At 42.6% G+C, this 27,913-nt stretch overlaps 1 protein-coding gene across 1 annotated transcript; it reads right to left on the reverse strand.

Annotated features, from left to right (window-relative positions):
- Positions 1-10,077: 10,077 nt before the first annotated feature.
- On the reverse strand, positions 10,078-15,886 carry LOC311110306 (uncharacterized protein; the record flags this gene model as incomplete). Its single annotated transcript, XM_084188842.1, has 4 exons — positions 10,078-11,608; positions 14,967-15,094; positions 15,312-15,423; positions 15,797-15,886. The coding sequence occupies 4 exons, from the start codon at positions 15,884-15,886 to the stop codon at positions 11,048-11,050; spliced, it is 891 nt and encodes a 296-aa protein (XP_084044968.1). The 3' UTR covers positions 10,078-11,047.
- Between the last annotated feature and the right edge of the window lie 12,027 nt (positions 15,887-27,913).

The raw sequence follows: 27,913 nt of genomic DNA on the forward strand, positions 1-27,913 counted from the left end.
CGCCCCGCTCAAGGGCACGTCGACAGATCTCCCACAAGGTCAATAACGGGGGCCCGAACCAGCGACCCATCAGCCACTGGCCCAAGCTCCCAACCGCCAGGCCACCCACCAGCCCTCCAAGATTCCCCCCACAGTTCCCCAAGAGCTGCCCCTCAACCATCTGAGAACCCCCCCACAGTCCCCCCTGAGAAAAATAAAATAATTCCCAACCCTCAGCTTCCCTAAGCCCATCCCACCTATCTCTGCTGGCCACCCTCTTCGGATTTCTACGCACCATATATCTTTCAACTAGGTTGTGATGTTTAACATACAATTTGAATCTATCTAATCAAATAGAATCCACAGATTGCGAGTTGAAGATAAATACTTTTACTAAGAGTATTAGTATATTAGTAATTGACTGACCCGGTCTCTCCAGATCTCCCAACAATACTATTTCAAGGGTCAATTTTAGATCAATGTTATGCATTTTCAGCCATTCCTGAACCTGAGACCAGAAACAGGCTACCTGAGGGCAATACCAAAACAAATGGTCTATTGATTCTGTATCCTCACAACAAAATCTGCAGAGCTGCGGTGATTGTATGTCCCAAATATTCAACATTTTGTTGGTGGCAAGAATTCTGTACAATAATTGTAGCTGAAAAGCACGAAGTCTTGAATCTTGCGTCGTTTTATATATCATCTTATACACCCTGTACTATGGAATCGGTACATCAAAAATCTCTTCCCAACTATTTTGCGATCTGTATGGCACAGCTGTCAACATCCTGGTCCTCAAATGAAACTGGTATACTTTCCTATTTATGCTATTTTTATTCCTCCGCCAGTTTTGATCCTTTATATTGGGCAGACCAGTTCCCTACCTCCTCGCGCTGCCACCTGCCTCCTCCATTTTTGGGGTAATGCTGTAATCAATTGGTTGTAATCTTGGATTGAGCAGACCTTCCCATACAATTCTGATAACTCCATGAAAGACATAACTCTACCATTCCAATTTACAATATAATTTAAGAACAAAATACCCTTTTCAAACATATTTTCCATGAATACAGGTCTTTTATCAACCAGCACATTTGAGTTCAGCCATAATATTTGTTGTAATATTTGTTCTATCTTTTCAGGGGGATGACATTGAAATTTTAGCCAGCTCTGTAATGCTTGTTTGAAAAAATGTTAATTTTCAATTAATCGAAAATGAGACATGGCAATCTGCACAAAGGCAAAAGGGCCATTTTTAAACAATGGATGATCTTTTCTTAGTAATCTACTTGAGAACCATTTAGGGTTCAAGTAAAACTTTTGGATAAGTGTAGCTTTTAGAGAGAGGTTTAGTGCTTTTAGATTTAATAATCTCAACCCACCTAGTTCATATTCATTATATAGATAGGCACGCTTTATCTTGTCTGGTTTAGCATCCTAGATAAAGTAAAATATTTTTTGCCCATATGATTTGAAAAACGAATCATCAGGAGTAGGCAGCGCCATAAGTAAGTGAGTAAACTGAGATATGACTAAGGAGTTAATCAGGGCAATTTTTCTGTAAATAGACTGGTATTTACCTCTCCATGGTTGCAGGATCTTGTCTATTTTTACAAGTTTTCTATTGAAATTCATTGTAGAGAGCTCATTTATATATTTTGTGATATGAATACCAAGTATGTCTACTTCACCGTCAGCCCATTTTATGGGTAAAAACTGCAGGGTAATGTAAAAGTTGTATTTTTTAAAGATCCAATACGTAATATTGTACATTTATCATAATTAGGTTTTAGTCCAGAGAGTCCAGAAAAGTTATCTAGATCTTCAATAAGATATTGCAGGGATCTAGCTTGCGGACTTAATATAAAACTTGAGTCATCGGCATACATGGACACCTTTGTTTTTAAGCCTTGGATTTCTAATCCTCTAATGTTGTTATTCTGATCTGATTTTAATAGCTAGCATTTCGATGGCCATAACGAATAGATATGGTGACAGCGGACACCCTTGTTTAACTCCTCTTGACAATTCAAAACTCTCTGAGAAGTAGCCACTATTTACTATTTTACACCTGGGGTTGCTATACATACAGTGGGGAGAACAAGTGTTTGATACATTGCCGATTTTGCAGGTTTTCCTACTTACAAAGCATGTAGATGTCTGTAATTTTTAGCATAGGTACACTTCAACTGTGAGAGATGGAATCTAAAACAAAAATCCAAAAAATCACATTGTATGATTTTTAAGTAATTAATTTGCATTTTATTGCATGACATAAGTATTGGTTTTCTGCACGTTAACATCAGAAGCCTCCTTCCTAAGTTTGAGTTATTCACTGCGTTAGCACACTCCGCCAACTCTGATGTTCTAGCAGTGTCTGAATCCTGGCTTAGGAAGGCCACCAAAAATTCTGAAATGTCCATCCCCAACTACAACATTTTCCGTCTAGATAGAACTGCCAAAGGGGGTGGAGTTGCAATCTGCTGTAGAGATATCCTGCAGAGCTCGATCATACTATCCAGGTCTATGCCCAAACAGTTTGAGCTTCTACTTCTAAAAATCCACCTTTCCAGAAATAAGTCTCACTGTTGCCGCTTGCTACAGACCCCCCTCAGTCCCCAGCTGTGCCCTGGACACCATATGTGAATTGATTGCCCCCCATTTATCCTCATAATTCGTACTGCTTGGTGACCTAAATTGGGATATGCTTAACACCCCGGCCATCCTACAATCCAAACTAGATGCCCTCAATCTCACACAAATTATTACATTTACATTTTTACATTTTAGTCATTTAGCAGACGCTCTTATCCAGAGCGACTTACAGTTAGTGAGTGCATACATTATTTTCTTTATTTTTTTCATACTGGCCCCCCGTGGGAATCGAACCCACAATCCTGGCATTGCAAACGCCATGCTCTACCAACTGAGCTACATCCCTGCCGGCCATTACCTCCCCAACCCTAGACAACGCTTGGCCAATTGTGCGCCGCCCCATGGGAATTATCAACGAACCTACCAGGTACAACCCTAAATCCGTAAACATGGGTACCCTCATAGATATCATCCTTACTAACTTACCCTCTAAATACACCTCCGCTGTCTTCAACCAGGATCTCAGCGATCACTGCCTTATTGCCTGCGTCCGTAACGGGTCCGCGGTCAAACGACCACCCCTCATCACTGTCAAACGCTCCCTAAAACACTTTAGCGAGCAGGCCTTCCTAATTGACCTGGCCCAGGTATCCTGGATGGATATAGATCTCATTCCGTCAGTAGAGGATGCCTGGTTATTCTTTAAAAGTAATTTCCTCTCAATCTTAAATAAACATGCCTCATTCAAAAAATACAGAACTAAGAACAGATATAGCCTCTGGTTCTCCTCAGACTTGACTGCCCTTGACCAGCACAAAAACATCCTGTGGCATACTGCATTAGCATCAAATAGCCCCCGCGATATGCAACTTTTCAGGGAAGTTAGGAACCAATATACACAAGCAGTTAGGAAAGCAAAGGCTAACTTTTTCAAACAGAAATTTGCATCCTGTAGCACTAACTCCAAAAAGTTTTGGGACACTAAAGTCCATGGAGAATAAGAGCACCTCCTCCCAGCTTCCCACTGCACTGAGGCTAGGAAACACTATCACCACCTATAAATCTACAATAATCGAGAATTTCAACAAGCATTTTGCTACGGCTGGCCATGCTTTCCACCTGGATACCACTACCCCGGTGTTACGCACTCCTCTCGGAAGAGGGAACGCAACACCCTGCTACAACTTAACTCTCTGTGTTGTGAAAGAGGTATGGGACTGTAGGTGTGAGTAAGGATGACAAAAGGCAGAGAATACCGTTAACAGGGAATGTATTCCTTCGCACGGTAAATTTGGGGAAAAGGGGCTGGACGGAACCAAAGCAAAGAAAGTAAATATCAAAGCCCCCTCTCCTACCTTACCTGCCTACCCACTACTTACTTAACTAGCACCTCCTGGTGCACTAACCAAAATACAAGGGATGGTCCGCCCAGGTCTTTCCTAGTGTGCATAGACAATATACTTCTACGGGTAATGTATGCCCGCGGGCCTCTTGCCTAAGCACTCCCTAGGTGCCTTCCCCTTCCCCCCTTGGGAACAAATGAATCAAAATTGCACAAACTGGTTCACAACAAAACCTGAGAAAAAAAACTAACTCAGGACATTAAAGAAACTCTCTGAGCAACAAACTAACACAAAACATTACAATTGGTTCTCACAGCAACAACTACACAGTACATACCAAATGTTTCAGCAACAACCAACATGCTATAACTCTCAGCCATTCTGGTTCCCCCCTGCCTTTTCTGAGCAACTGGGGCTTATATAGCTTCAGGAGGAGTTGGTAATTGGAGACAGCTGCGTCCTGACGAGGGCGCGGGGTCAGCTCTCCAATCATCAATGTTCATCCAATCAATCAGCTGCTTGTTGGGGAATTTCAGGAACCCATTTCCTGAAATACCTACATGAAAATAAACAAACCACAATATAGAAACTGGGGAACGTAACACCCGGCCACCAGCTCTGCACCCTCCGCTGCAACTTGCCCATGCCAACCCCACTTTTCCTTCACACAAATTCAGACAGCTGATGTTCTGAAAGAGCTGCAAAATCTGGACCCCTACAAATCATCTGGGCTAGACAATCTGGACCCTTTCTTTCTAAAACTAGCCGCCGAAATTGTCGCAACCCCTATTACTAGCCTGTTCAACCTCTCTTTCGTAACGTCTGAGATCCCCAGAGATTGGAAAGCTGCCGCGGTCATCCCCCTCTTCAAAGGGGGTGACACTCTAGATCCAAACTGTTACAGACCTATATCCATCCTGCCCTGTCTTTCGAAAGTATTTGAAAGCCAAGTTAACAAACAGATCACCGACCATTTCGAATCCCACCGTACCTTCTCCGCTATGCAATCCGGTTTCCGAGCTGGTCATGGGTGCACCTCAGCCACGCTCAAGGTCCTAAACAATATTATAACCGCGATCGATAATAGACAGTACTGTGCAGCCGTCTTCATCGACCTGGCCAAGGCTTTCGACTCTGTCAACCACCGCATTCTTATTGGCAGACTAAATAGCCTTGGTTTCTCAAATGACTGCCTCGCCTGGTTCACCAACTACTTCTCAGATAGAGTTCAATGTGTCAAATCGGAGGGCCTGTTGTCTGGACCTATGGCAGTCTCTATGGGGGTGCCACAGGGTTCAATTCTTGGGCCGACTCTTTTCTCTGTGTATATCAATGATGTCGCTCTTGCTGCTGGTGACTCTCAGATCCACCTCTACGCAGACGACACCATTTTGTATACATCTGGCCCTTCATTGGACACTGTTAACAAACCTCCAAACAAGCTTCAATGCCATACAACACTCCTTCAGTAGCCTCCAACTGCTCTTAAACACTAGTAAAACTAAATGCATGCTCTTCAATCGAACGCTGCTGGCACCCGCCCACCCGACTAGAATCACTACTCTCGACGGGTCTGACCTAGAGTATGTGGACAACTACAAATACCTAGGTGTCTGGTTAGACTGTAAACTCTCCTTCCAGACTCACATTAAGAATCTCCAATCCAAAGTTAAATCTAGAATCGGCTTCCTATTTCGCAACAAAGCCTCCTTCACTCATGCGGCCAAAAATGCCCTCGTAAAACGGACTATCCTACCGATCCTTGACTTCGGCGATGTCATTTACAAAATAGCCTCCAACACTCTACTCAGCAAATTGGATGTAGTCTATCACAGTGCCATCCGTTTTGTCACCAAAGCCCTGTATACTACCCACCACTGTGACCTGTACGCTCTTGTCCTCACTACATATTCGTTGCCAAACCCACTGGCTCCAGGCCATCTATAAATCACTGCTAGGCAAATCCCCGCCTTATCTTAGCTCATTGGTCACCATAGCAACACCCACCCGTAGTATGCGCTCCAGCAGGTATATCTCACTGGTCATCCCCAAAGCCAACACCTCCTTTGGCCGCCATTCCTTCCAGTTCTCTGCTGCCAATGACTGGAACGAATTGCAAAAATCTCTGAAGCTGGAGACTCTTATCTCCCTCACTAACTTTAAGCATCAGTTGTCAGAGCACCTTACTGATCACTGCACCTGTACACAGCCCATCTGAAATTAGCCCACCCAACTACCTCATCCCCATATTGTTATTTATTTTGCTCATTTGCACCCCAGTATCTCTATTTGCACATCTATCATTCCAGTGTTAATACTAATTGTAATTATTTTGCACTATAGCCTATTTATTGCCTTACCTCCATAACTTGCTACATTTGCACACACTGTATATATATTTTCTGTTGTACTTTTGACTTTATGTTTTGTTTACCCCATATGTAACTCTATGTTGTTGTTTTTTATCGCACTGCTTTGCTTTATCTTGGCCAGGTCGCAGTTGTAAATGAGAACTTGTTCTCAACTGGCTTACCTGGTTAAATAAAGGTGAATTAAAAATAAATCAAATAAAAATTCAGAGGGTGAGGATGAGACGGATAAGAAAACATCTGCTTAAAATATTTAGCTTCCTCTTTTAAAATATATTTCAGAGAATCATAGATGACTCTGTCTTTAGTAACAAGTTTCTGCAAATTCCTTTTGGTAGCGTTCCTGTGTTGGAGATTCAGGAAGAATTTGGTGCATTTTTCTCCATATTCCATCCAGTTTGCTTAATTTTTGTAATAGATTACATTAGATCGTTCTTGAATAAGTTCCTCCAGTTCTTTTTGTTTTTCCTCTAACATGTTTTGTATCTCTGTAGTATTGTTTTTATTGCTATCTACCTGTACTATTAGTTCATGTATTTCCCTTGTTAGTCTTCTTTCTTTAGCCAGAAAGATGAATATTATTGATGAATATTGTATTGAATGACCTCTGAAGGTACATTTAAATGTATCCCAAACAATAAGGGGATTTGCTGAACCTATATTGTACTGGAAAAATTCAGTTATAAATTATTTTGTTTTAGTTACAAATAAATTGTCCTCCAGTAAACTTTGATTACATTTCCAATATCCCCGTCCACGTGGAGATTCTATAAGAGTTATGTGAAGGCCAATTAGATGATGATCCGATCGCATTCTGTCTCCTATTAATACTTTTTTAACCTTTGATGCAAGAGAGAAAGAGACAAGTAAGTAGTCAAGACGAATAGCTTGATTAAGTCTCCTCCATGTATATCTCACTAGGTCAGGGTTTTTTAGTCTCCAAATATCCACTATTTCTAATGTGTCCATAATATTTGTGATTTCCTTAAGGGCACGGTAATGATAGTTTGTAGAGTGATTTCCTTTATGGTCCATTGAGGTACTTAACACTGTGTTATAGTCTCCCACCATAATTATTTGATCGTTTGTTGCCTGTAAGATCCATAAATTGGTATGAATATTTTCGAAGAAGTATGGATCATATCATTTAGATTAATGAGCCAAATCTGTTTTTCATCCACTTTCATATTAAAAAAGATCCACCTTCCTTGCGAATCATTCCTGACTATTTGCACATTCAGATCGACATTTTGGTTAATTAATATCATCACACCTTTTCAGTTCCTTTGTCCATGACAGAAGATTATTTCACCATCGCATTCCTTTTTCCACACAACTTCATCTAAGGATGTAGAGTGAGTTTCATGTAAACAGTATATGTTATATTCCTTTTCTTTTAGCCATGTAAAGACTGATTTTTTTTATAATCTGGCAAACCGTTACAATTATAACTGGCTATACTTATTTCACCCCTTACCATAACTAGATACTATTCTCAGTCTAAATTGACCATAATTAGTGCTTGTAAAGTTACTGCCACAAGAGGTATTATGATGGTCAAAATGAGAGATTTCAAATGTCTGATATTTAGAATTCAAGAAACAGGTTCTAGCAATATTTGTTTTATTCCCTTGCCTGTTTGTCTGTGAGCCAACGCCACAGACGTTAGAAAATTGAGTCAAGATATAATATGTGTAGTAAATCTGAGTAGGTTGATGTGTATGATATTGGATGTGATTTAGTGAGTGTGTGTAAGATGTCTGGATAAGAGTAAGACTATAATGTGTGATGTCCAAATAAATAATAACCCAGACAACTTGCATGGTTGAGTGTCTATGTGTGTAACATGAAGTGAGTATAGCCTTAATATTCAGGATGATAATTGTAATCCATGTCGTATCACCATCATAGTTGCATCATAATTACCTTTAACATCATTTTCATAGAAAAACACATCCCATCATTTCCATAGCAATTGACGTTTCACATGATCATGAAAGAGACCTTGCATTACTTTAGAGACGGCTTCACTACAGTAAAACTGTATCCCGTACAATATGTTATTATTCCCCAATGTCCCTGTTCTGATATCTTCCCCTTGCTTGTTATAAACATGGATAAACATGTAGGCAAAGACATAGAAAAGATAGACAAACAAAAAACATATTAAATTATGGAAAAGTTATTGAATAGAGAAAGAGGGGAGAGAAGAGAAGAGAGAAGAGAGAGATCAAGTGTGTGTGTGTGTGTATGCGTCCTTATGTGTAAGCAAGCATGTAGAGTGCGTGTTCATATCAACTTCACAGTGTACAGATATTTTTACAGTTCCCATACTTTTCTTTCCGGAACCTGACGTCCCAGTAGAATTTAGCACAGCCATGGTGTTATGGAGTTGTCTCGGAAGAGCTGTCCATCTATAAAGAGTTTGTCCACAATGAGAAAGGCACGCTTACCCCTCTCCCTCTGTACAGGATACAGCTTCTGCGACGTTCATTTATCTCCCGGGGAAATTGGTAATTGAGACCGAATTTGGTCCCTTTAAGCTCCTTTCCCCTGCTTTTGATCAGCTCCTTTTGTTGGTAGTGTTCACATTTTGCCATGATAGGTAGGGGACCCTTGGTCTTGTTGCTCCAAGCTCCAAGTCTGTACACTAGTTGGAAAGCCACCTTGTTTACAGTCTCTAGAGGAAATTTCAAGGCGGATTGCATGAACTCTCTGATCGCCCCCTCTGGATTATTGGATGCGTCCTCAGGAATCCCAGAAAATATAAGATTTTCACGCATGCTACGGGTTTGTATGTCCAGTAGCGACTCCCTCATCACCCTGTTTTCCTTGAGTAGACAATCCATGTTGGAATCGAGGGTTTTTACCTTGGCTGTGAGTGCCTTGTTCTCTCCTTGGAGAGTGAGAATTTCACTCTGGCTAAACTCCAAACTCCCCCTCAGCCCTGCTACCTCCTCACACAACTTTTCAAGTGTTGCATGGATTCCTGCAAGAGCTCAAGCCTCTACTTCAACTGTAAGTAAATCGTCCGTGTCTGTAGATGAATCTGATTACAGCCTTGATTCTTCTTGGGTATGACTCTACAAGTTTAGCCCACCTGTATTTGGGGAGTTTCTCCCATTCACAAAATGTGGGAAAAGTCAAGGGGTCTGAATACTTTCCGAAGGCACTGTACATCACATCTGATATCACCCTATTCTACATACATACAACAGCGCTTTATAACCAATATACACTTACAAAATATACCTACACATACAGACACTAACAAACGTGGAAAAAGTGAAGGGATCTGAATACTTTGCGAATGCACTGTACATACCCACACACTAACAAACACCTACTGTACACATCAAAATAGTTTAGTCAGGTTTGTCTGATGATGACTTTTGACTTATCATAACTGACTCACATTTACCCACAACATCATATTTATGTCCACCATGATGGTTTTAAACAACAATGAAGTCATTCTGTAACTACAGTATAGGACTCAAACTAGTGTGGATGGGTAAACACTCCATGTTGAAAGTGTGTTTATTATCTGTGTGTGTGTGTACGTACCTGAGGGAGTGAATGTCTGTGTAATCTGTATCACCTGTCTCTTCCAGGAGGAGGAGGGTCCAGAGGTGCTGCTGGTGAAGGAGGAGGTGTGAGGAGGGTCTGAGGAACCCTGAGGGGACCATGGTCATGGAGGGCAACCAGACTACACCTCCTCCTGAACCCACAGAGGAACCAGCTGAGCAGCACAGGACCACACACAGTCTCACTGAGGTGAGCCCAATGTAAAATACTGTCTGCATGGTACACTATATATACAAAAGTATGTGGACACCCCTTCGGCTATATCAGCCACACCCGTTGCTGACAGGTGTATAAAATCGAGCACACAGCCATGCAATCTCCATAGAGAAACATTGGCAGTAGAATGGCCTTACTGAAGAGCTCAGTGACTTTTAACGTGGCACCATCATATGATGCAACCCTTCCAACAAGTCAGTTCGTAAAATGTCTGCCCTGCTACAGCTGCCCCGGTCAACTGTAAGTGCTGTTATTGTGAAGTGGAAATGTCTAGGAGCAACAACAGCACAGCCGCTAAGTGGCAGGCCGCACAAATTCACAGAAAGGGACTGCCGAGTGCTGAAGCGTGTAGCGCATAAAAATGGTCTGTCCACGGTTGCAACACTCACTACCGAGTAACAAACTGCCTCTGGAAGCAACGTCAGCTCAAGAACTGTTCGTTGGGAGCTTCATGAAATGGGTTTCCATGGCCGAGCAGCCGCACACAAGCTTAACATAACCATGCGCTATACCATATATAAAAAAATATATTTGCTACGAACATGACATAGGCAAAACCAAATTCAGACATGAAATATATTGTTACACTTCAATAAAACGACAGTGTTTTGGATATGCCAGCACACCAAACAACAAGTCTGTATCATGTGATAATGTGAGCGTACCCAGATGCTCAACTGAGGGACTAAGGCTGTCCAATTCTGATGTTTTTTCCACAAATTGGTGTTTTGACCAATCACATCAGATCTTTTCACATCAGATCTTTTTCAGAGCTGATCTGATTGGTCAAAAGACCAATTAGTGGGAAAAATATCAGAATTGGGCTGCCTGTCTAAACGCAGCCTTGGTAATATATATATATTTTTTACCCCAGTACACTTCACATGATAACTATAATATTTCAGCTAAAGAATAGTTCCCGGACAACCCCTGCGTACATCTCAAGCCACACTGCTACAATTTCTCCTCGTTGTGGACACTCCTATGTCTGATAAGGTTTGTCAGGAAGGAGAAGCTTTTGTAACACAGCTTACACTTGAAGGGCCTCTCCTTGGTGTGAACGGTCTGGTGCTTCTTCACATAGTTTGCCTCAGAAAAGCGCTTCCCACACGTGGGGCAGGCATATGGCTTGTCTGCATCGGTCCTAACGCTCAGCCTCCCACGTTGTGACCCAATGACACCAGAGGAGGTAGAAGCTGGATCCAGCACCCTTAGGTGGTTAGTCTTTGAGCTCCCTGCTTGACCTCTAGCCATTGTTCCCTGACTGGAGTCTCTATCGCTCTGATGATCACCAGGACTGAGATTGTTCAGTCCAACTGTCCACTGGTTGTGTTCTGTGTGGTGGTGGAGAATCTGTTCCTTGTGGTTCGGTCCTGGTTCCGACTCGGGAAGGAAAAGCGATGGCTCCTGATCCAGACTTCTCATCTGGGGCCAGGGTTTGTGACCAGCCGCTTCAGAGGTCAAGTCTCTCCCGCCAGCAACACCCGATATCAGCAGGTCCTCATGGACTGCAGACTGTGAAAACAAATTGTACAGAAGAGCATAAAGGTTTATATGAGAATGTTTTGCTGTACACACAGAAACATGACATGATATTATAAATGTTAACCACAGTCAAGCCCATCTCTAAGACTGTGATTGAAGTACCTAACAATATGGAGCCATTGGATTATTATAATTTTTTTTATCCATATGTGTTGATTCAATAATTAAGTATAATGTTTTGGTTCGATTAAGGGAAACTCAGTCCCTGCAATGATACAAAAATAATCAAGTCAGTCAGCACAGTCAATTTTGTATTTAATTTAAACAAAATGGTCATACACTCACAAAACAAGAAGTACAGTATTTTAATGCACAAGACAATAACTTTTTTCACTATGGTAACACTTTACCTTTTCCGTAAATCTGGTACCCTCGCTTTAATAAAATACATTTTTGAATACTTTGGAAAAGGTTCAACATTACACACATCACTGCTTCATGTCAAGTAAACATGCATTCAGGCACTATCATTATCTCACTATAAAATACCAATATCAACCTAAAGGGACATAGTTGTCACTCTTCATCAGTGAAGCATTTTTACAGACACCATCACACCAACCATCACCATATCATCTACTCTGCCTCATCATACTCATTCTTTCCTCAGTTCAGCTCAACCAGTTCCCTACTACATCCAAAACAAACAGAATTAACTACAAAGAACTAACTAGTACTATATTACATGCCACTCACTATACTTTATACATGGGCCGTGTGCATTTTCTGCTGGTGTATCCTGATAGCACGGCTGAATCATTCAAATTCCTGGGGACCATCATCTCCCACAACCTCAAGTGGGAGGACAACATCACAGCGGTCACCAAGAATGCACACCAGCAGATGTACTACTTGCGGCAGCTGAAAAAACCCAGTGAAGCCTGATCCGGTTTTACGCATCAATCGTTGAGTCCATTCTCATCTCTTCCATCACCGTCTGGTTTGGGTCTGCGTCTGCCCGCTGCAAGGGCAAACTGACATTGGCTGCCACCTCCCACCACCAAGACTATTCCTAGAGCTGGCCGCCAGGGCAAACTGAGCAATCGGGGGAGAAGGGCCTTGGTCAGGGAGGTGACCAAGAACCCAATGGTCACTCTGACAGAGCTCCTCTGTGGAGATGGGAGAACCTTCCAGAAGGACAACCATTTCTGCAGCACTCCACCAATCAGGCCTTTATGGTTGAGTGGCCAGACGGAAGCCACTCCTCAGTAAAAGGAACATGACAGCCCGCTTGGAGTTTGCCAAAAGGCACCTAAAGGACTCTCAGACCATGAGAAACAAGATTCTCTGGTCTGATTAAACCAAGATTGAACTCTTTGGCCTGAATGCCAAGTGTCACGTCTGGAGGAAACCTGGCTCCATCCCTACGGTGAAGCATGGCGGTGGCAGCATCATGCTGTGGGGATGGTTTTCAGCGGCAGGGAGACTAGTCAGGATCGAGGGAAAGCTGAACGGAGCAAAGTACAGAGAGATCCTTGATGAAAACCTGCTCCAGAGTGCTCAGGACCTCAGACTGGGGCGAAGGTTCACCTTCCAAGAGGACAACGACCCTAAACACACAGCCAAGACAACGCAGGAGTGGCTTCGGACAAGTCTCTGAATCTTCTTGAGTGGGCCAGCCAGAGCCCAGATTTGAACCTGATCGAACATCTCTGGAGAGACCTGAAAATAGCTGTGCAGCAACGCTCCCCATCCAACCTGACAGAGCTTGAGAGGATCTGCAGAGAAGAATGGGAAAAACTCCCCAAATACAGGTGTGCCAAGCTTGTAGCATCATACTCAAGAAGACTCGAGGCTGTAATCGCTGCCAAAGGTGCTTAAACAAAGTATTGAGTAAAGGGTCTGAATACTTATGTAAATGTGATGTTTCCGTTTTTAATTTGTAATAAATCTGCAACAAAAAACAAAAACAACTTTTTGCTTTGTCATTATGGGGTATTGGGTGTAGATTGATCAGGATTATTTAAAAAAAATCAATTTTAGAATAAGGCTGTAACGTAACAAAATGTGGAAAAAGTCAAGGGGTCTGAATACTTTCCGAATGCTCTGTATAAGCCTAAAAAGTCTGTTACATATTGTTTGTACTGTAACTGCACTATACTGCATTTGCACTCTGTTCATCTATCTGCATTTGGATATATTCATACTGTAAATTTGTACATCCACTGTATATCAACCGTATACCCACTGTATATGTGTATATCTGCTCAATCTCTTATAGCTCTATGCTCACGCTACCTAGTTGTATATAATGTATGTAAACTTGATTTAAACTCAGCTGTCTGTATTCTGTCTCTAAATGTTGTCTATCACTAGCAGCACCATATCACCAAGTACAATTCTGACTGAATATGTTTAAATGTACTTGGCGAATAAAGGTGATTCTTATTCTGAGGTAGCTTCTCTCTGAGAACCTCTTCCCACAGGCGAATGGCCTCTCTCCCATGTTGACCTTCAGATGCATCTTCAGCTGGTGGGAGAACCTCTTCTCACACTGGGGGCAGCTGTAGGGTTTCTTCCCTGTGTGGACCCTTTGGCGCCTCTTCAGGTGACCAGCCTGGGCGAAGCGCATATGACACTGTGTACAGCTGAAGGATTTCACCCCTGTGTGCATCCTCTGAGATCTCCACCGGCTTTCCCACAGAACGAACATGGGAAGCGCTTCTCTTTGCCACCGGATCTACTGATATAATTACTACTACTGTCATTACAGAGGAGTGTAAATGCTTTTTTTAAGGCTGGATCATGTTGTTGAACTGTATTGTATTGTTGTATGTTTTAATTCTATAATGTATTGATTGTTGCTGCCTTCTTGGCCAGGTATCCCTTGTAAAAGAGACTCTGGTCTCAATGTGCTTTTCCTGGTTAAATAAAATAAAAAATGTATCAATGGGCTTGTGTAGCCATTTAGTGTTGAGGCACTGGCAATGTTTGAGGTCTGATTTAACATTAAGAGAGTGTGAGGAGGATGAACGCCAGGGAGTGTCTGTTTTGTCGCAGGGTCAGTTCCAGTTGATAGATCCTATAGAAGGCAGGCTGAAGGCAGCACCTGTTAGGGGGTTAACCTGAGGCACCATCAGTCTCTCTGAATCACAACTATAGGAGCAGGACGGAGCATCGCTAGCTGGGTCTGTGTCTGTTCTCTCACACCGCATATGGACACCTCCCATCCCTGCAGACCCACTCTACGCCTCGCCTTGGTCTCAGCCAGTATGTTGTCATGGAGACTAAGTTTGGATGTTGTTTTGTGTTCAACTGTCTGTTTCTGGTTGTGGTTAACAGTGTTGTTCCCCAGCCCAGAGGTGAAGATGCTGTCCCATCCACTGACCTCCATTATATCGCCTCTGGTCCTGGCCTGCTCAGTGATGTTGTCCCTTAGGCCCTTGGCTGCACCCGTCTGGGTCTGGAAATCCAAGATGGCTGCCCAGTCTCCTCTGTTAGCCTCCAACCATCCACCTGCAGGAAGAGGTTAGAAAAAAGACTTTACAAACATGGCAGAGAACTCTACATATGCAGTTTTTCTTTCAATTACCTGGTCAAGTTCATACATTATAAGTTGTATTTATTTCATTTTGTGAATAAAGAAAATGAAGAAAGAAATAATAGCCAGGCGTATCACTATTCCCATTGAAGATCTATTACTGTATGTAGGCTATATGTATTTCTTCCTTACCTTGCTCCCTAATCTTCAGTCCACTCAGCAGACCAATGCTCTCTGGCCCGTCTTCTACTGTCTCCTCTTTGACCAGCAGCAGATCAGGCTTCCCATCCTCCAGGTCTACTGACTTGAAGAGATACAGAGTGAGAAGATGTTGGATCAAGAAATCTGATATGAGCACCCTGCTATGGAGCATCTTCTGATTGGGAAATTAGGTGAGTACTATGCAAACATGTTAGTTGATTTGATTACTTGACACTCTTTCATGGTTTGATCATTCAAAGACATGGTCTCACACTTAAGACAAAAGCAATCAAGACCTGGGCCTGTATCCACAAAGAGTCTCAGAGTAGGAGTCTGATCTAGGATCTTTCCATATAATATTATTCATTATGATTTAAAAGGCTAAACTGATTATAGATCAGTACTCCTGCTCTGAGAGGCTTTGTGGATACGGGACCTGACCTAATACCATTCAGACAGTAGTTCAGTGGGATCACCTCAGTGAGACTGTGTGTGGTCCTGTGCTGCTGAGCTGGTTCCTCTGTGGGTTCAGGAGGAGATGTAGTCTGGTTGTCCTCCATGACCATGGTCCCCTCAGGGTTCCCCAGACCCTCCTCACACACCTCCTCCTTCACCAGCAGCACCTCTGGACCCTCCTCCTCCTGGAAGAGACCTGATACAGATTACACAGACATACACTCCCTCAGGTACATACACACGCACACACAGATAATAAACACACTTCAGAAAATACTTTCATGCGAACATTAGAAAAAGCTTAAGTTCAAGGTGAAGTTTAAGCATCAACCAATTAAAATCGTTGACGTAGTGGCATGTGATCAAAGGCTACATGCTAGCTGTCCCATTACATAAGCTTGCACATTTAGCCCTATGTTTACCTTACCAGGTGGCCTTGAATATTTCCTGTAACAAATTTGTATCAGCCTATCAAAGAGCTTAAAGGTCAACTGCACTTCCCGATTTGGCCTCGTTTTTCCACAGTGCTCATTAAGAAATGCTAGCTGCCTTGACAGAAGGCAAACAAGAGTTGTCTTGGGGGTGTGGTTTGATGTGGGTGTGTCTTTTCCATTCAATCACAACAAAGTGCAGTATTGAGCACAGTGAGGTAAGCTAAGCTAACTTTGCTATGGAGAGAACTAAGTTTTGAAGTTGAGGACCTCCCCTCCTGACTGACTCACAGTCCCTCGATTATATCTGCAGGGAGGGCGGGTTTAAGGTCATTAAATATTGTGTGGATGGAAGGCGGGTGGGTGGCATTCGGTTTGAATAAAGAGAAAACAATAAATACATCTTGTGCAATTTATATCTGTAGGCTACATTTTTTATTTATTTTATTTCACCTTTATTTAACCAGGTAAGCCAGTTGAGAACAAGTTCTGATTTACAACTGCGACCTGGCCAAGATAAAGCAAAGCAGTGCGATAAAAACAACAACACAGAGTTACATATGGGGTAAAACAAAACATAAAGTCAAAAATACAACAGAAAATATATATAAGTGTGTTCAAATGTAGCAAGTTATGGAGGTAAGGCAATAAATAGGCCATAGTGCAAAATAATTACAATTAGTATTAACACTGGAATGATAGATGTGAAAGAAATGATGTGCAAATAGAGATACAGGGGTGCAAATGAGCAAAATAAATAACAATATGGGGATGAGGTAGTTGGGTGGGCTAATTTCAGATGGGCTGTGTACAGGTGCAATGATCGGTAAGGTGCTCTGACAACTGATGCTTAAAGTTAGTGAGGGAGATAAGAGTCTCCAGCTTCAGAGATTTTTGCAATTCGTTCCAGTCATTGGCAGCAGAGAACTGGAAGGAATGGCGGCCAAAGGAGGTGTTGGCTTTGGGGATGACCAGTGAGATATACCTGCTGGAGCGCATACTACGGGTGGGTGTCGCTATGGTGACCAATGAGCTAAGATAAGGCGGGGATTTGCCTAGCAGTGATTTATAGATGGCCTGGAGCCAGTGTGTTTGGCGACGAATATGTAGTGAGGACCAGCCAACAAGAGCGTACAGGTCACAGTGGTGGGTAGTATATGGGGCTTTGGTGACAAAACGGATGGCACTGTGATAGACTACATCCAATTTGCTGAGTAGAGTGTTGGAGGCTATTTTGTAAATGACATCGCCGAAGTTAAGGATTGGTAGGATAGTCAGTTTTACGAGGGCATGTTTGGCAGCATGAGTGAAGGAGGCTTTGTTGCGAAATAGGTCTGATTCTAGATTTAACTTTGGATTGGAGATTCTTAATGTGAGTCTGGAAGGAGCGTTTACAGTCTAACCAGACACCTAGGTATTTGTAGTTGTCCACATACTCTAGGTCAGACCCGTCGAGAGTAGTGATTCTAGTCGGGTGGGCGGGTGCCAGCAGCGTTCGATTGAAGAGCATGCATTTAGTTTTACTAGTGTTTAAGAGCAGTTGGAGGCTACTGAAGGAGTGTTGTATGGCATTGAAGCTCGTTTGGAGGTTTGTTAACACAGTGCCCAATGAAGGGCCAGATGTATACAAAATGGTGTCGTCTGCGTAGAGGTGGATCTGAGAGTCACCAGCAGCAAGAGCGACATCATTGATATACACGGAGAAAAGAGTCGGCCCAAGAATTGAACCCAGACAACAGGCCCTCCGATTTGACACATTGAACTCTATCTGAGAAGTAGTTGGTGAACCAGGCGAGGCAGTCATTTGAGAAACCAAGGCTATTTAGTCTGCCAATAAGAATGCGGTGGTTGACAGAGTCGAAAGCCTTGGCCAGGTCGATGAAGACGGCTGCACAGTACTGTCTATTATCGATCGCGGTTATAATATCGTTTAGGACCTTGAGCGTGGCACCCATGACCAGCTCGGAAACCGGATTGCATAGCGGAGAAGGTACGGTGGGATTCGAAATGGTCGGTGATCTGTTTGTTAACTTGGCTTTCAAAAACTTTTGAAAGGCAGGGCAGGATGGATATAGGTCTGTAACAGTTTGGATCTAGAGTGTCACCCCCTTTGAAGAGGGGGATGACTGCGGCAGCTTTCCAATCTCTGGGGATCTCAGACGTTACGAAAGAGAGGTTGAACAGGCTAGTAATAGGGGTTGCGACAATTTCGGCAGCTAGTTTTAGAAAGAAAGGGTCCAGATTGTCTAGCCCAGATGATTTGTAGGGGTCCAGATTTTGCAGCTCTTTCAGAACATCAGCTGTCTGAATTTGTATGAAGGAGAAGCGGGGGGGGCATGGGCAAGTTGCAGCGGAGGGTGCAGTACTGGTGGCCGGGGTAGTGGTATCCAGGTGGAAAGCATGGCCAGCCGTAGCAAAATGCTTGTTGAAATTCTCGATTATTGCAGATTTATCGGTGGTGATAGTGTTTCCTAGCCTCAGTGCAGTGGGCAGCTGGGAGGAGGTTGAGGTTTTGCTTTCATTATTTTTAGGCTATGTCATAAGTGCGTAAGCCTAAGCTTTAAGGCCTAACTTTACGCGCGCCAAATAGCCTACACACCAATCGCCAAATCCTTTTGAGATCGGGCAGAACACGTTAACTTCGATCCACTGAGGCAAAAAGGACCCCCACCCCAAAACATCTTCCCATGGCCATGATTCATTCTATCATTTATGACATTCTTCTGGTGAGCAAGGGTTTATTTCGTCAGTGTCTGGAATGTGTGTCATGTGCTACGAAAGAAGCTTGCAACTTAGTTTCAACGTTTCATTACCTTATGTAAATACATGTTACCGTGGAAACAATATCAACTAGCCTACTGAAAGTTGAATGCCCGTAGTCTTCAGTCAGCTCAGCTGTCCTACAACACAGTATTATACAGTGAGGGAAAAAAGTATTTGATCCCCTGCTGATTTTGTACGTTTGCCCACTGACAAAGACATGATCAGTCTATAATTTTAATGGTAGGTTTATTTGAACAGTGAGAGACAGAATAACAACAACAAAATCCAGAAAAACGCATGTCAAAAATGTTATAAATTGATTTGCATTTTAATGAGGGAAATAAGTATTTGACCCCTCTGCAAAACATGACTTAGTACTTGGTGGCAAAACCCTTGTTGGCAATCACAGAGGTCAGACGTTTCTTGTAGTTGGCCACCAGGTTTGCACACATCTCGGGAGGGATTTTGTCCCACTCCTCTTTGCAGATCTTCTCCAAGTCATTAAGGTTTCGAGCCTGACGTTTGGCTCGAACCTTCAGCCCGAACCTTCAGCTCCCTCCACAGATTTTCTATGGGATTAAGGTCTGGAGACTGGCTAGGCCACTCCAGGACCTTAATGTGCTTCTTCTTGAGCCACTCCTTTGTTGCCTTGGCCGTGTGTTTTGGGTCATTGTCATGCTGGAATACCCATCCACGACCCATTTTCAATGCCCTGGCTGAGGGAAGGAGGTTCTCACCCAAGATTTGACGGTACATGGCCCCGTCCATCGTCCCTTTGATGCGGTGAAGTTGTCCTGTCCCCTTAGCAGAAAAACACCCCCAAAGCATAATGTTTCCACCTCCATGTTTGACGGTGGGGATGGTGTTCTTGGGGTCATAGGCAGCATTCCTCCTCCTCCAAACACGGCGAGTTGAGTTGATGCCAAAGAGCTCGATTTTGGTCTCATCTGACCACAACACTTTCACCCAGTTCTCCTCTGAATCATTCAGATGTTCATTGGCATACTTCAGACGGGCCTGTATATGAGCAGGGGGACCTTGCGGGCGCTGCAGGATTTCAGTCCTTCACGGCGTAGTGTGTTACCAATTGTTTTCTTGGTGACTATGGTCCCAGCTGCCTTGAGATCATTGACAAGATCCTCCCGTGTAGTTCTGGGCTGATTCCTCAGCCCCAGGCCGAGGGAGATTGACAGTTATTTTGTGTTTCATCCATTTGCGAATAATCGCACCAACTGTTGTCACCTTCTCACCAAGCTGCTTGGCGATGGTCTTGTAGCCCATTCCAGCCTTGTGTAGGTCTACAATCTTGTCCCTGACATCCTTGGAGAGCTCTTTGGTCTTGGCCATGGTGTAGAGTTTGGAATCTGATTGATTGATTGCTTCTGTGGACCGGTGTCTTTTATACAGGTAACACGCTGAGATTAGGAGCATTCCCTTTATGAGTGTGCTCCTAATCTCAGCTCGTTACCTGTATAAAAGACACCTGGGAGCCAGACATCTTTCTGATTGAGAGGGGGTCAAATACTTATTTCCCTCATTAAAATGCAAATCAATTTATAACATTTTTGACATGCGTTTTTCTGGATTTTTTTGTTGTTATTCTGTCTTTCACTGTTCAAATAAACCTACCATTAAAATTATAGACTGATAATTTCTTTGTCAGTGGGCAAACGTACAGAATCAGCAGGGGATCAAATACTTTTTTCCCTCACTGTATAACTGGCTAGTTTTGTCTCTTCTCGTTGCTCCTTATGTCTGCTGTTAGATCTTTCCCGGGAGACAAATCCCAGAACTAATATCCCTACAGGTGTAGGCTACATGTGGACATTGCAAAAACATCGCCCAGCTTGAGTGTTGTTACATCAACCAAAAATCGATGGATGTGTTCGTGTTACAAAGACAAAACATTTTCTGCTGTAAATATCATTTTAATGTGCTTATAAAGACACTATGCCTAAACTTTCCAGACTACGGTACCTAACAAATCAAAATCAGTCGTGTGTAGAGTACAACTTCAGCTGTCTAACCAGCGCTAGAATGGCATTTCTATTTCTATGGTCTATTTGCCCAAATCTAAGGATTTGGCTGTCTAACACACTGACATGCACAGCTCTCTGGGTGAGGTTCTGTCTCCAGTGGGTGATGAAGTCCCTTCCATCTATGTAATGTATTACAGGTTCTGGACAGGTGCAGGCAGGAGGGGATATGACAGAGTTTGCCTCAACCCATGGGTCCAGCAGGCAGAGTTCAATAACTACAGGCAGATGTGAGATGCAGGAGGATGGTACTCTTCAGGTACTGAGTAGCCTACAGAGTAATATTACATTTTTACATTTTAGTCATTTAGCAGACGCTCTTATCCAGAGCGACTTACAGTTAGTGAGTGCATACATTTTCATACTGGCCCCCCTGGGAAACGAACCCACAACCCTGGCGTTGCAAGCGCATGCTCTACCAACTGAGCTACAGGGGACTACATGAGAAGAATGCAATTGCTGAACTTATGTAGATATTCTAAACAAAGTGTTTTGATACCTTTCAAGTGTAACAGTTCCATGTAGAATAAACCATCCTTCAAACAATATTGTAGAAGCAGTGTTCTGGACTGCTAATATAACAATGTGCAAATATTACGCTCGTCTTTCATCTTGTATTGTCATTCCCAGCCGATAGATACCGTACCTATCAACATTTTGTCAGGTGGTACTGGGGCTACCTTGCCAAACATGGCAGTTGTTATACCTTCCTGTATGGTGTCCCATATCCCCCCCATTGATAGTACCATTCGATTCAATAATAACAAAATATGATAATTAATAGATGTGTCTTGTATAATTTTATTGCTGAGTGCAAGGTCCCTCTCCCTTCAGAGACTTCAGCATCATGGCCCAGTCAGTCTGGACTCCATCACATAATCTTGCAAGTGTCCATGTGCTGGCTCCATACAGGTACAGTTGAAGTCGGAAGTTTACATACACTTACTTAGGTTGGAGTCATTAAAACTATTTTTTCAACCACTCCACAAATTTCTTGTTAACAAACTATTGTTTTGGCAAGTCGGTTAGGACATCTACTTTGTGCATGACACAAGTAATTTTTCCAGCAATTGTTTACAGACAGATTATTTCACTTATAATTCACTGTATCACAATTCCAGTGGGTCAGAAGTTTACATACACTAAGTTGACTGTGCCTTTAAACAGCTTGGAAAATTCCAGGAAATGATGTCATGGCTTTAGAAGCTTCTGATAGGCTAATTGACATAATTTGAGTCAATTGGAGGTGTACCTGTGGATGTATTTCAAGGCCCACCTTCAAACTCAGTGCCTCTTTGCTTGACATCATGGGAAAATCAAAAGAAATCAGCCAAGACTACAGAAAAAAATTTGTAGACCTCCACAAGTCTGGTTCATCCTTGGGAGCAATTTCCAAACGCCTGAAGGTACCACGTTCATCTGTACAAACAATAGTATGCAAGTATAAACCCCATGGGACCACGCAGCCGTCATACTGCTCAGGAAGGAGACGCATTCTGTCTCCTAGAGATGAACGTACTTTGGTGCGAAAAGTGCAAATCAATCCCAGAACAACAGCAAAGGACCTTGTGAAGATGCTGGAGGAAACAGGTACAAAAGTATCTATATCCACAGTAAAACGAGTCCTATATCGACATAACCTGAAAGGCCGCTCAGCAAGGAAGAAGCCACTGCTCCAAAACCGCCATAAAAAAGCCAGACTACGGTTTGCAACTGTGCATGGGGACAAAGATCGTACTTTTTGGAGAAATGTCCTCTGGTCTGATGAAACAAAAATAGAACTATTTTGCCATAATGACCATTGTTATGTTTGGAGGAAAAAGGGGGGTCTTGCAAGCCGAAGAACACAATGCAACCGTGAAGCACGGGGGTGGCAGCATCATGCTGTGGGGGTGCTTTGCTGCAGGAGGGACTGGTGGACTTCACAAAATAGATGGCATCATGAGGAAGGAAAATTATGTGGATATATTGAAGCAACATCTCAAGACATCAGTCAGGAAGTTAAAGCTTGGTCGCAAATGGGTCTTCCAAATGGACAATGACCCCAAGCATACTTCCAAAGTTGTAGCAAAATGGCTTAAGGACAACAAAGTCAAGGTATTGGAGTGGCCATCACAAAGCCCTGACCTCAATCCTATAGAAAATATGTGGGCAGAACTGAAAAAGCATGTGCGAGCAAGGAGTCCTACAAACCTGACTCAGTTACACCAGCTCTGTCAGGAGGAATGGGCCAAAATTCACCCAACTTATTGTGGAAAGCTTGTGGAAGGCTAGCCGAAACGTTTGACCCAAGTTAAACAATTTAAAGGCAATGATACCAAATACTAATTGAGTGTATGTAAACTTCTGACCGACTGGGAATGTGATGAAAGAAATAAAAGCTGAAATAAATAATTCTCTCTAGTATTATTCTGACATTTCACATTCTTAAAATAAAGTGGTGATTCTAACTGACCTAAAACAGGGATTCTTTACTAGGATTAAATGTCAGGAATTGTGAAAAACTGAGTTTAAATGTATTTGGCTAAGGTGTATGTAAACTTCCGACTTCAACTGTACATTATTAATACTTGTCATGTTTTGTTTCTTTTTGCTTTTCAAGTCTTGTGCTATCACTCTCTTAGGAACCGAAGGAGGAAATGGAGAAAGTCAAAAGCTCCAGCTGCAATGTCATTATGGAAATAAGAGTGCGCATAGTGTGACTATAGAACAAGAGGCCATAAGTCTCGGTGGTGTAAACTTAATAATCAACTGTGAATGTGAATGTTTTATTTTTTGTTCATTTATAAGTCATTCCAAGCTTATATAATGTTGAACAGTATGGAGGTAATGTTCAAAAGGGGGGACTGATGGGTTCTAAACTTGAAATATGAAATATCCTTATTCATGTAACGTGATTGCTGACAAACAAAACATTTTGCGACCATTTCAACAATGGACTAATTAAACAAATACCAAAAGATCGTTTTTGGGTGGAGTTTTCCTTTAAACCTCCAAATACTAGGTTTACTTTTGTTCCTCTTCACTTGGTCTGTCTCAATTGTAGAGTGCCAATATTCCATGATCATCGTATCCTTGACTAAGATACTTACTAATGTTACGTTTTCGCATATATGACAAAATCCCACGTTTTTGCTTAACCATTTTACATACATCCATGTGCTTTACGGAGAAAAGATAAAGGAGGTCTATAGTCTACTACAGTAGGAGTCATAATACTCATAAAACCTAGCGGTCAAACACAGAAATGGTTCCAATCGTTTTCCACCATTCATTTTATCATCTATTGTGGATTTTAGAAACACATAAAATAAGGGATGCGTTTCGTGTAGGCTTACCCAGCGTGACGTTTTGGTAACCGTGTAAATCTCTCTCGGACAAGGTGACTTTTATCAATATAGTTGCCTGTATTTACTTATGAAAATCTTATACACTGCTCAAAAAAATAAAGGGAACACTAAAATAACACATCCTAGATCTGAATGAATGAAATAATCTTATTAAATACTTTTTTCTTTACATAGTTGAATGTGCTGACAACAAAATCACACAAAAATTATCAATGGAAATCAAATGTATCAACCCATGGAGGTCTGGATTTGGAGTCACCCTCAAAATTAAAGTGGAAAACCACACTACAGGCTGATCCAACTTTGATGTAATGTCCTTAAAACAAGTCAAAATGAGGCTCAGTAGTGTGTGTGGCCTCCACGTGCCTGTATGACCTCCCTACAATGCCTGGGCATGCTCCTGATGAGGTGGCGGATGGTCTCCTGAGGGATCTCCTCCCAGACCTGGACTAAAGCATTCGCCAACTCCTGGACAGTCTGTGGTGCAACGTGGCGTTGGTGGATGGAGCGAGACATGATGTCCCAGATGTGCTCAATTGGATTCAGGTCTGGGGAACGGGCGGGCCAGTCCATAGCATCAATGCCTTCCTCTTGCAGGAACTGCTGACACACTCCAGCCACATGAGGTCTAGCATTGTCTTGCATTAGGAGGAACCCAGGGCCAACCGCACCAGCATATGGTCTCACAAGGGGTCTGAGGATCTCATCTCGGTACCTAATGGCAGTCAGGCTACCTCTGGCGAGCACATGGAGGGCTGTGCGGCCCCCCAAAGAAATGCCACCCCACACCATGACTGACCCACCGCCAAACCGGTCATGCTGGAGGATGTTGCAGGCAGCAGAACGTTCTCCACGGCGTCTCCAGACTCTGTCACGTCTGTCACATGTGCTCAGTGTGAACCTGCTTTCATCTGTGAAGAAGCACAGGGCGCCAGTGGCGAATTTGCCAATCTTGGTGTTCTCTGGCAAATGCCAAACGTCCTGCACGATGTTGGGCTGTATGCACAACCCCCACCTGTGGACGTCGGGCCCTCATACCACCCTCATGGAGTCTGTTTCTGACCGTTTGAGCAGACACATGCACATTTGTGGCCTGCTGGAGGTCATTTTGCAGGGCTCTGGCAGTGCTCCTCCTGCTCCTCCTTGCACAAAGGCGGAGGTAGCAGTCCTGCTGCTGGGTTGTTGCCCTCCTACGGCCTCCTCCACGTCTCCTGATGTACTGGCCTGTCTCCTGGTAGCGCCTCCATGCTCTGGACACTACGCTGACAGACACAGCAAACCTTCTTGCCACAGCTCGCATTGATGTGCCATCCTGGATGAGCTGCACTACCTGAGCCACTTGTGTGGGTTGTAGACTCCGTCTCATGCAACCACTAGAGTGAAAGCACCGCCAGCATTCAAAAGTGACCAAAACATCAGCCAGGAAGCATAGGAACTGAGAAGTGGTCTGTGGTCACCACCTGCAAAACCAGTCCTGTTTTGGGGGTGTCTTGCTAATTGCCTATAATTTCCACCTGTTGTCTATTCCATTTGCACAACAGCATGTGAAATTTATTGTCAATCAGTGTTGCTTCCTAAGTTGACAGTTTGATTTCACAGAAGTGTGATTGACTTGGAGTTACATTGTGTTGTTTAAGTGTTCCCTTTATTTTTTTGAGCAGTGTATTTTCTGGGATTCCTGAGGACGCATCTAATAATCCAGAGGGGGCGATCAGAGAGTTCATGCAATCCGCCTTGAAATTTCCTCTATAGACTGTAAACAAGGTGGCTTTCCACCGAGTGCACAGACTTGGAGTTCGGAGCGACAAGACCAAGGGTCCCTTACCTATCATGGCAAAATGTGAACACTACCAACAAATGGAGCTGATCAAAAGCAGGGGAAGGGAGCTTAAAGGGGCCAAATTCGGTCTCAATGACCAATTTCCCTGAGAGATAAACGAACGTCGCAGAAGCTGTATCCTGTACAGAGGGAGAGGGGTAAGCGTGCCTTTCTCATTGTGGACAAACTCTTTATAGATGGACAGCTCTTCAGAGACAACTCCATAACACCATGGCTGTGCTAAATTCTACTGGGACGTCAGGTTACGGAAAAAAAAAAGTATGGGAACTGTAAAGATATCTGAACACTGTGAAGTTGATATGAACACACACACACTCAATTACATGCTTGCTTACACATACGGACGCATACATACATACACACTCACACTTGATCTCTCTCTCTTCTCTCACTCTCTCTTCCTCTCTCCCCTCTCTCTATTGTCGAGAACGTTATAATAATTTAATATGTTAGTTGTTTGTCTATATTTTCTATGTCTTTGCCTACATGTTTATCCATGTTTACAAGGGGAAGATATCAGAACAGGGACATTGGGGAATAATAACATATTGTACGGGATTTATTTGTACTGTAGTGAAGCCGTCTCTAAAGTAATGCAAGGTCTCTTTCATGAAGGTCTCTTTCATGTGAAAAGTCAATTGCTATGGAAATGCTGGGATGTGTTTTTCTATGAAAATGATGTTAAAGGTAATTATGATGCAACTATGATGGTGATACGACATGGATTACAATTATCATCCTGAATATTAAGGCTATAATCACTTCATGTTACACACATAGACACTCAACCATGCAAATTGTCTGGGTTATTATTTATTTGGACATCACACATTATAGTCTTACTCTTATCCAGACATCTTACACTCTCACTAAATCACATCCAATATCATACACATCAACCTACTCAGATTTACTACACATATAATATCTTGACTCAATTTTCTAACGTCTGTGGCGTTGGCTCACAGACAAACAGGCAAGGGAATAAAACAAATATTGCTAGAACCTGTTTCTTGAATTCTAAATATCAGACATTTGAAATCTCTAATTTTGACCGTCATTATACCTCTTATGGCAGTAACTTTACAAGCACTAATTATGGTCAATTTAGACAGAATAGTATCTAGTTATGTTAAGGGGTGAAATAAGTATAGCCAGTTATAATTGTAACCGTTTTTAGCAGATTATATAAAAAAAGAAGTCTTTACGAGGCTAAAAGAAAAGGAATATAACATATACTGTTTACATGAAACTCATTCTACATCCTTAGATGAAGTTGCATGGAAAAGGGAATGGGGTGGTGAAATAATTTTCTATCATGGACAAAGGATCTCAAAAGGTCTGATGATATTAATTAACAAAAATGTTGATTTGAACGTGCAAATAGTCAGGAATGATTTGCAAGGAAGGTGGATATTTTTTAATATGAAAGTGGATGAAAAACAGATTTGGCTCATTAATCTATATGGTCCAAATCAGGATGATCCATACTTCTTCTAAAATATTTATACCAATTTATTGAATTTACAGGCAACAAATGATCAAATCTTTATGGTGGGAGACTATAACACAGTGTTAAGTACCTCAGTGGACCGTAAAGGGAATCACTCTACAAACTATCATTACCATGCCCTTAAGGAAATCAAATATTATGGACACATTAGAAATAGTGGATATTTGGAGACTAAAAAACCCTGACCTAGTGAGATATACATGG

The sequence above is a fragment of the Coregonus lavaretus genome (assembly GCF_964263955.1).
Source record: "Coregonus lavaretus genome assembly, contig: SUPER_35_unloc_3, whole genome shotgun sequence".
In the NCBI taxonomy this organism is placed as follows: domain Eukaryota; kingdom Metazoa; phylum Chordata; class Actinopteri; order Salmoniformes; family Salmonidae; genus Coregonus; species Coregonus lavaretus.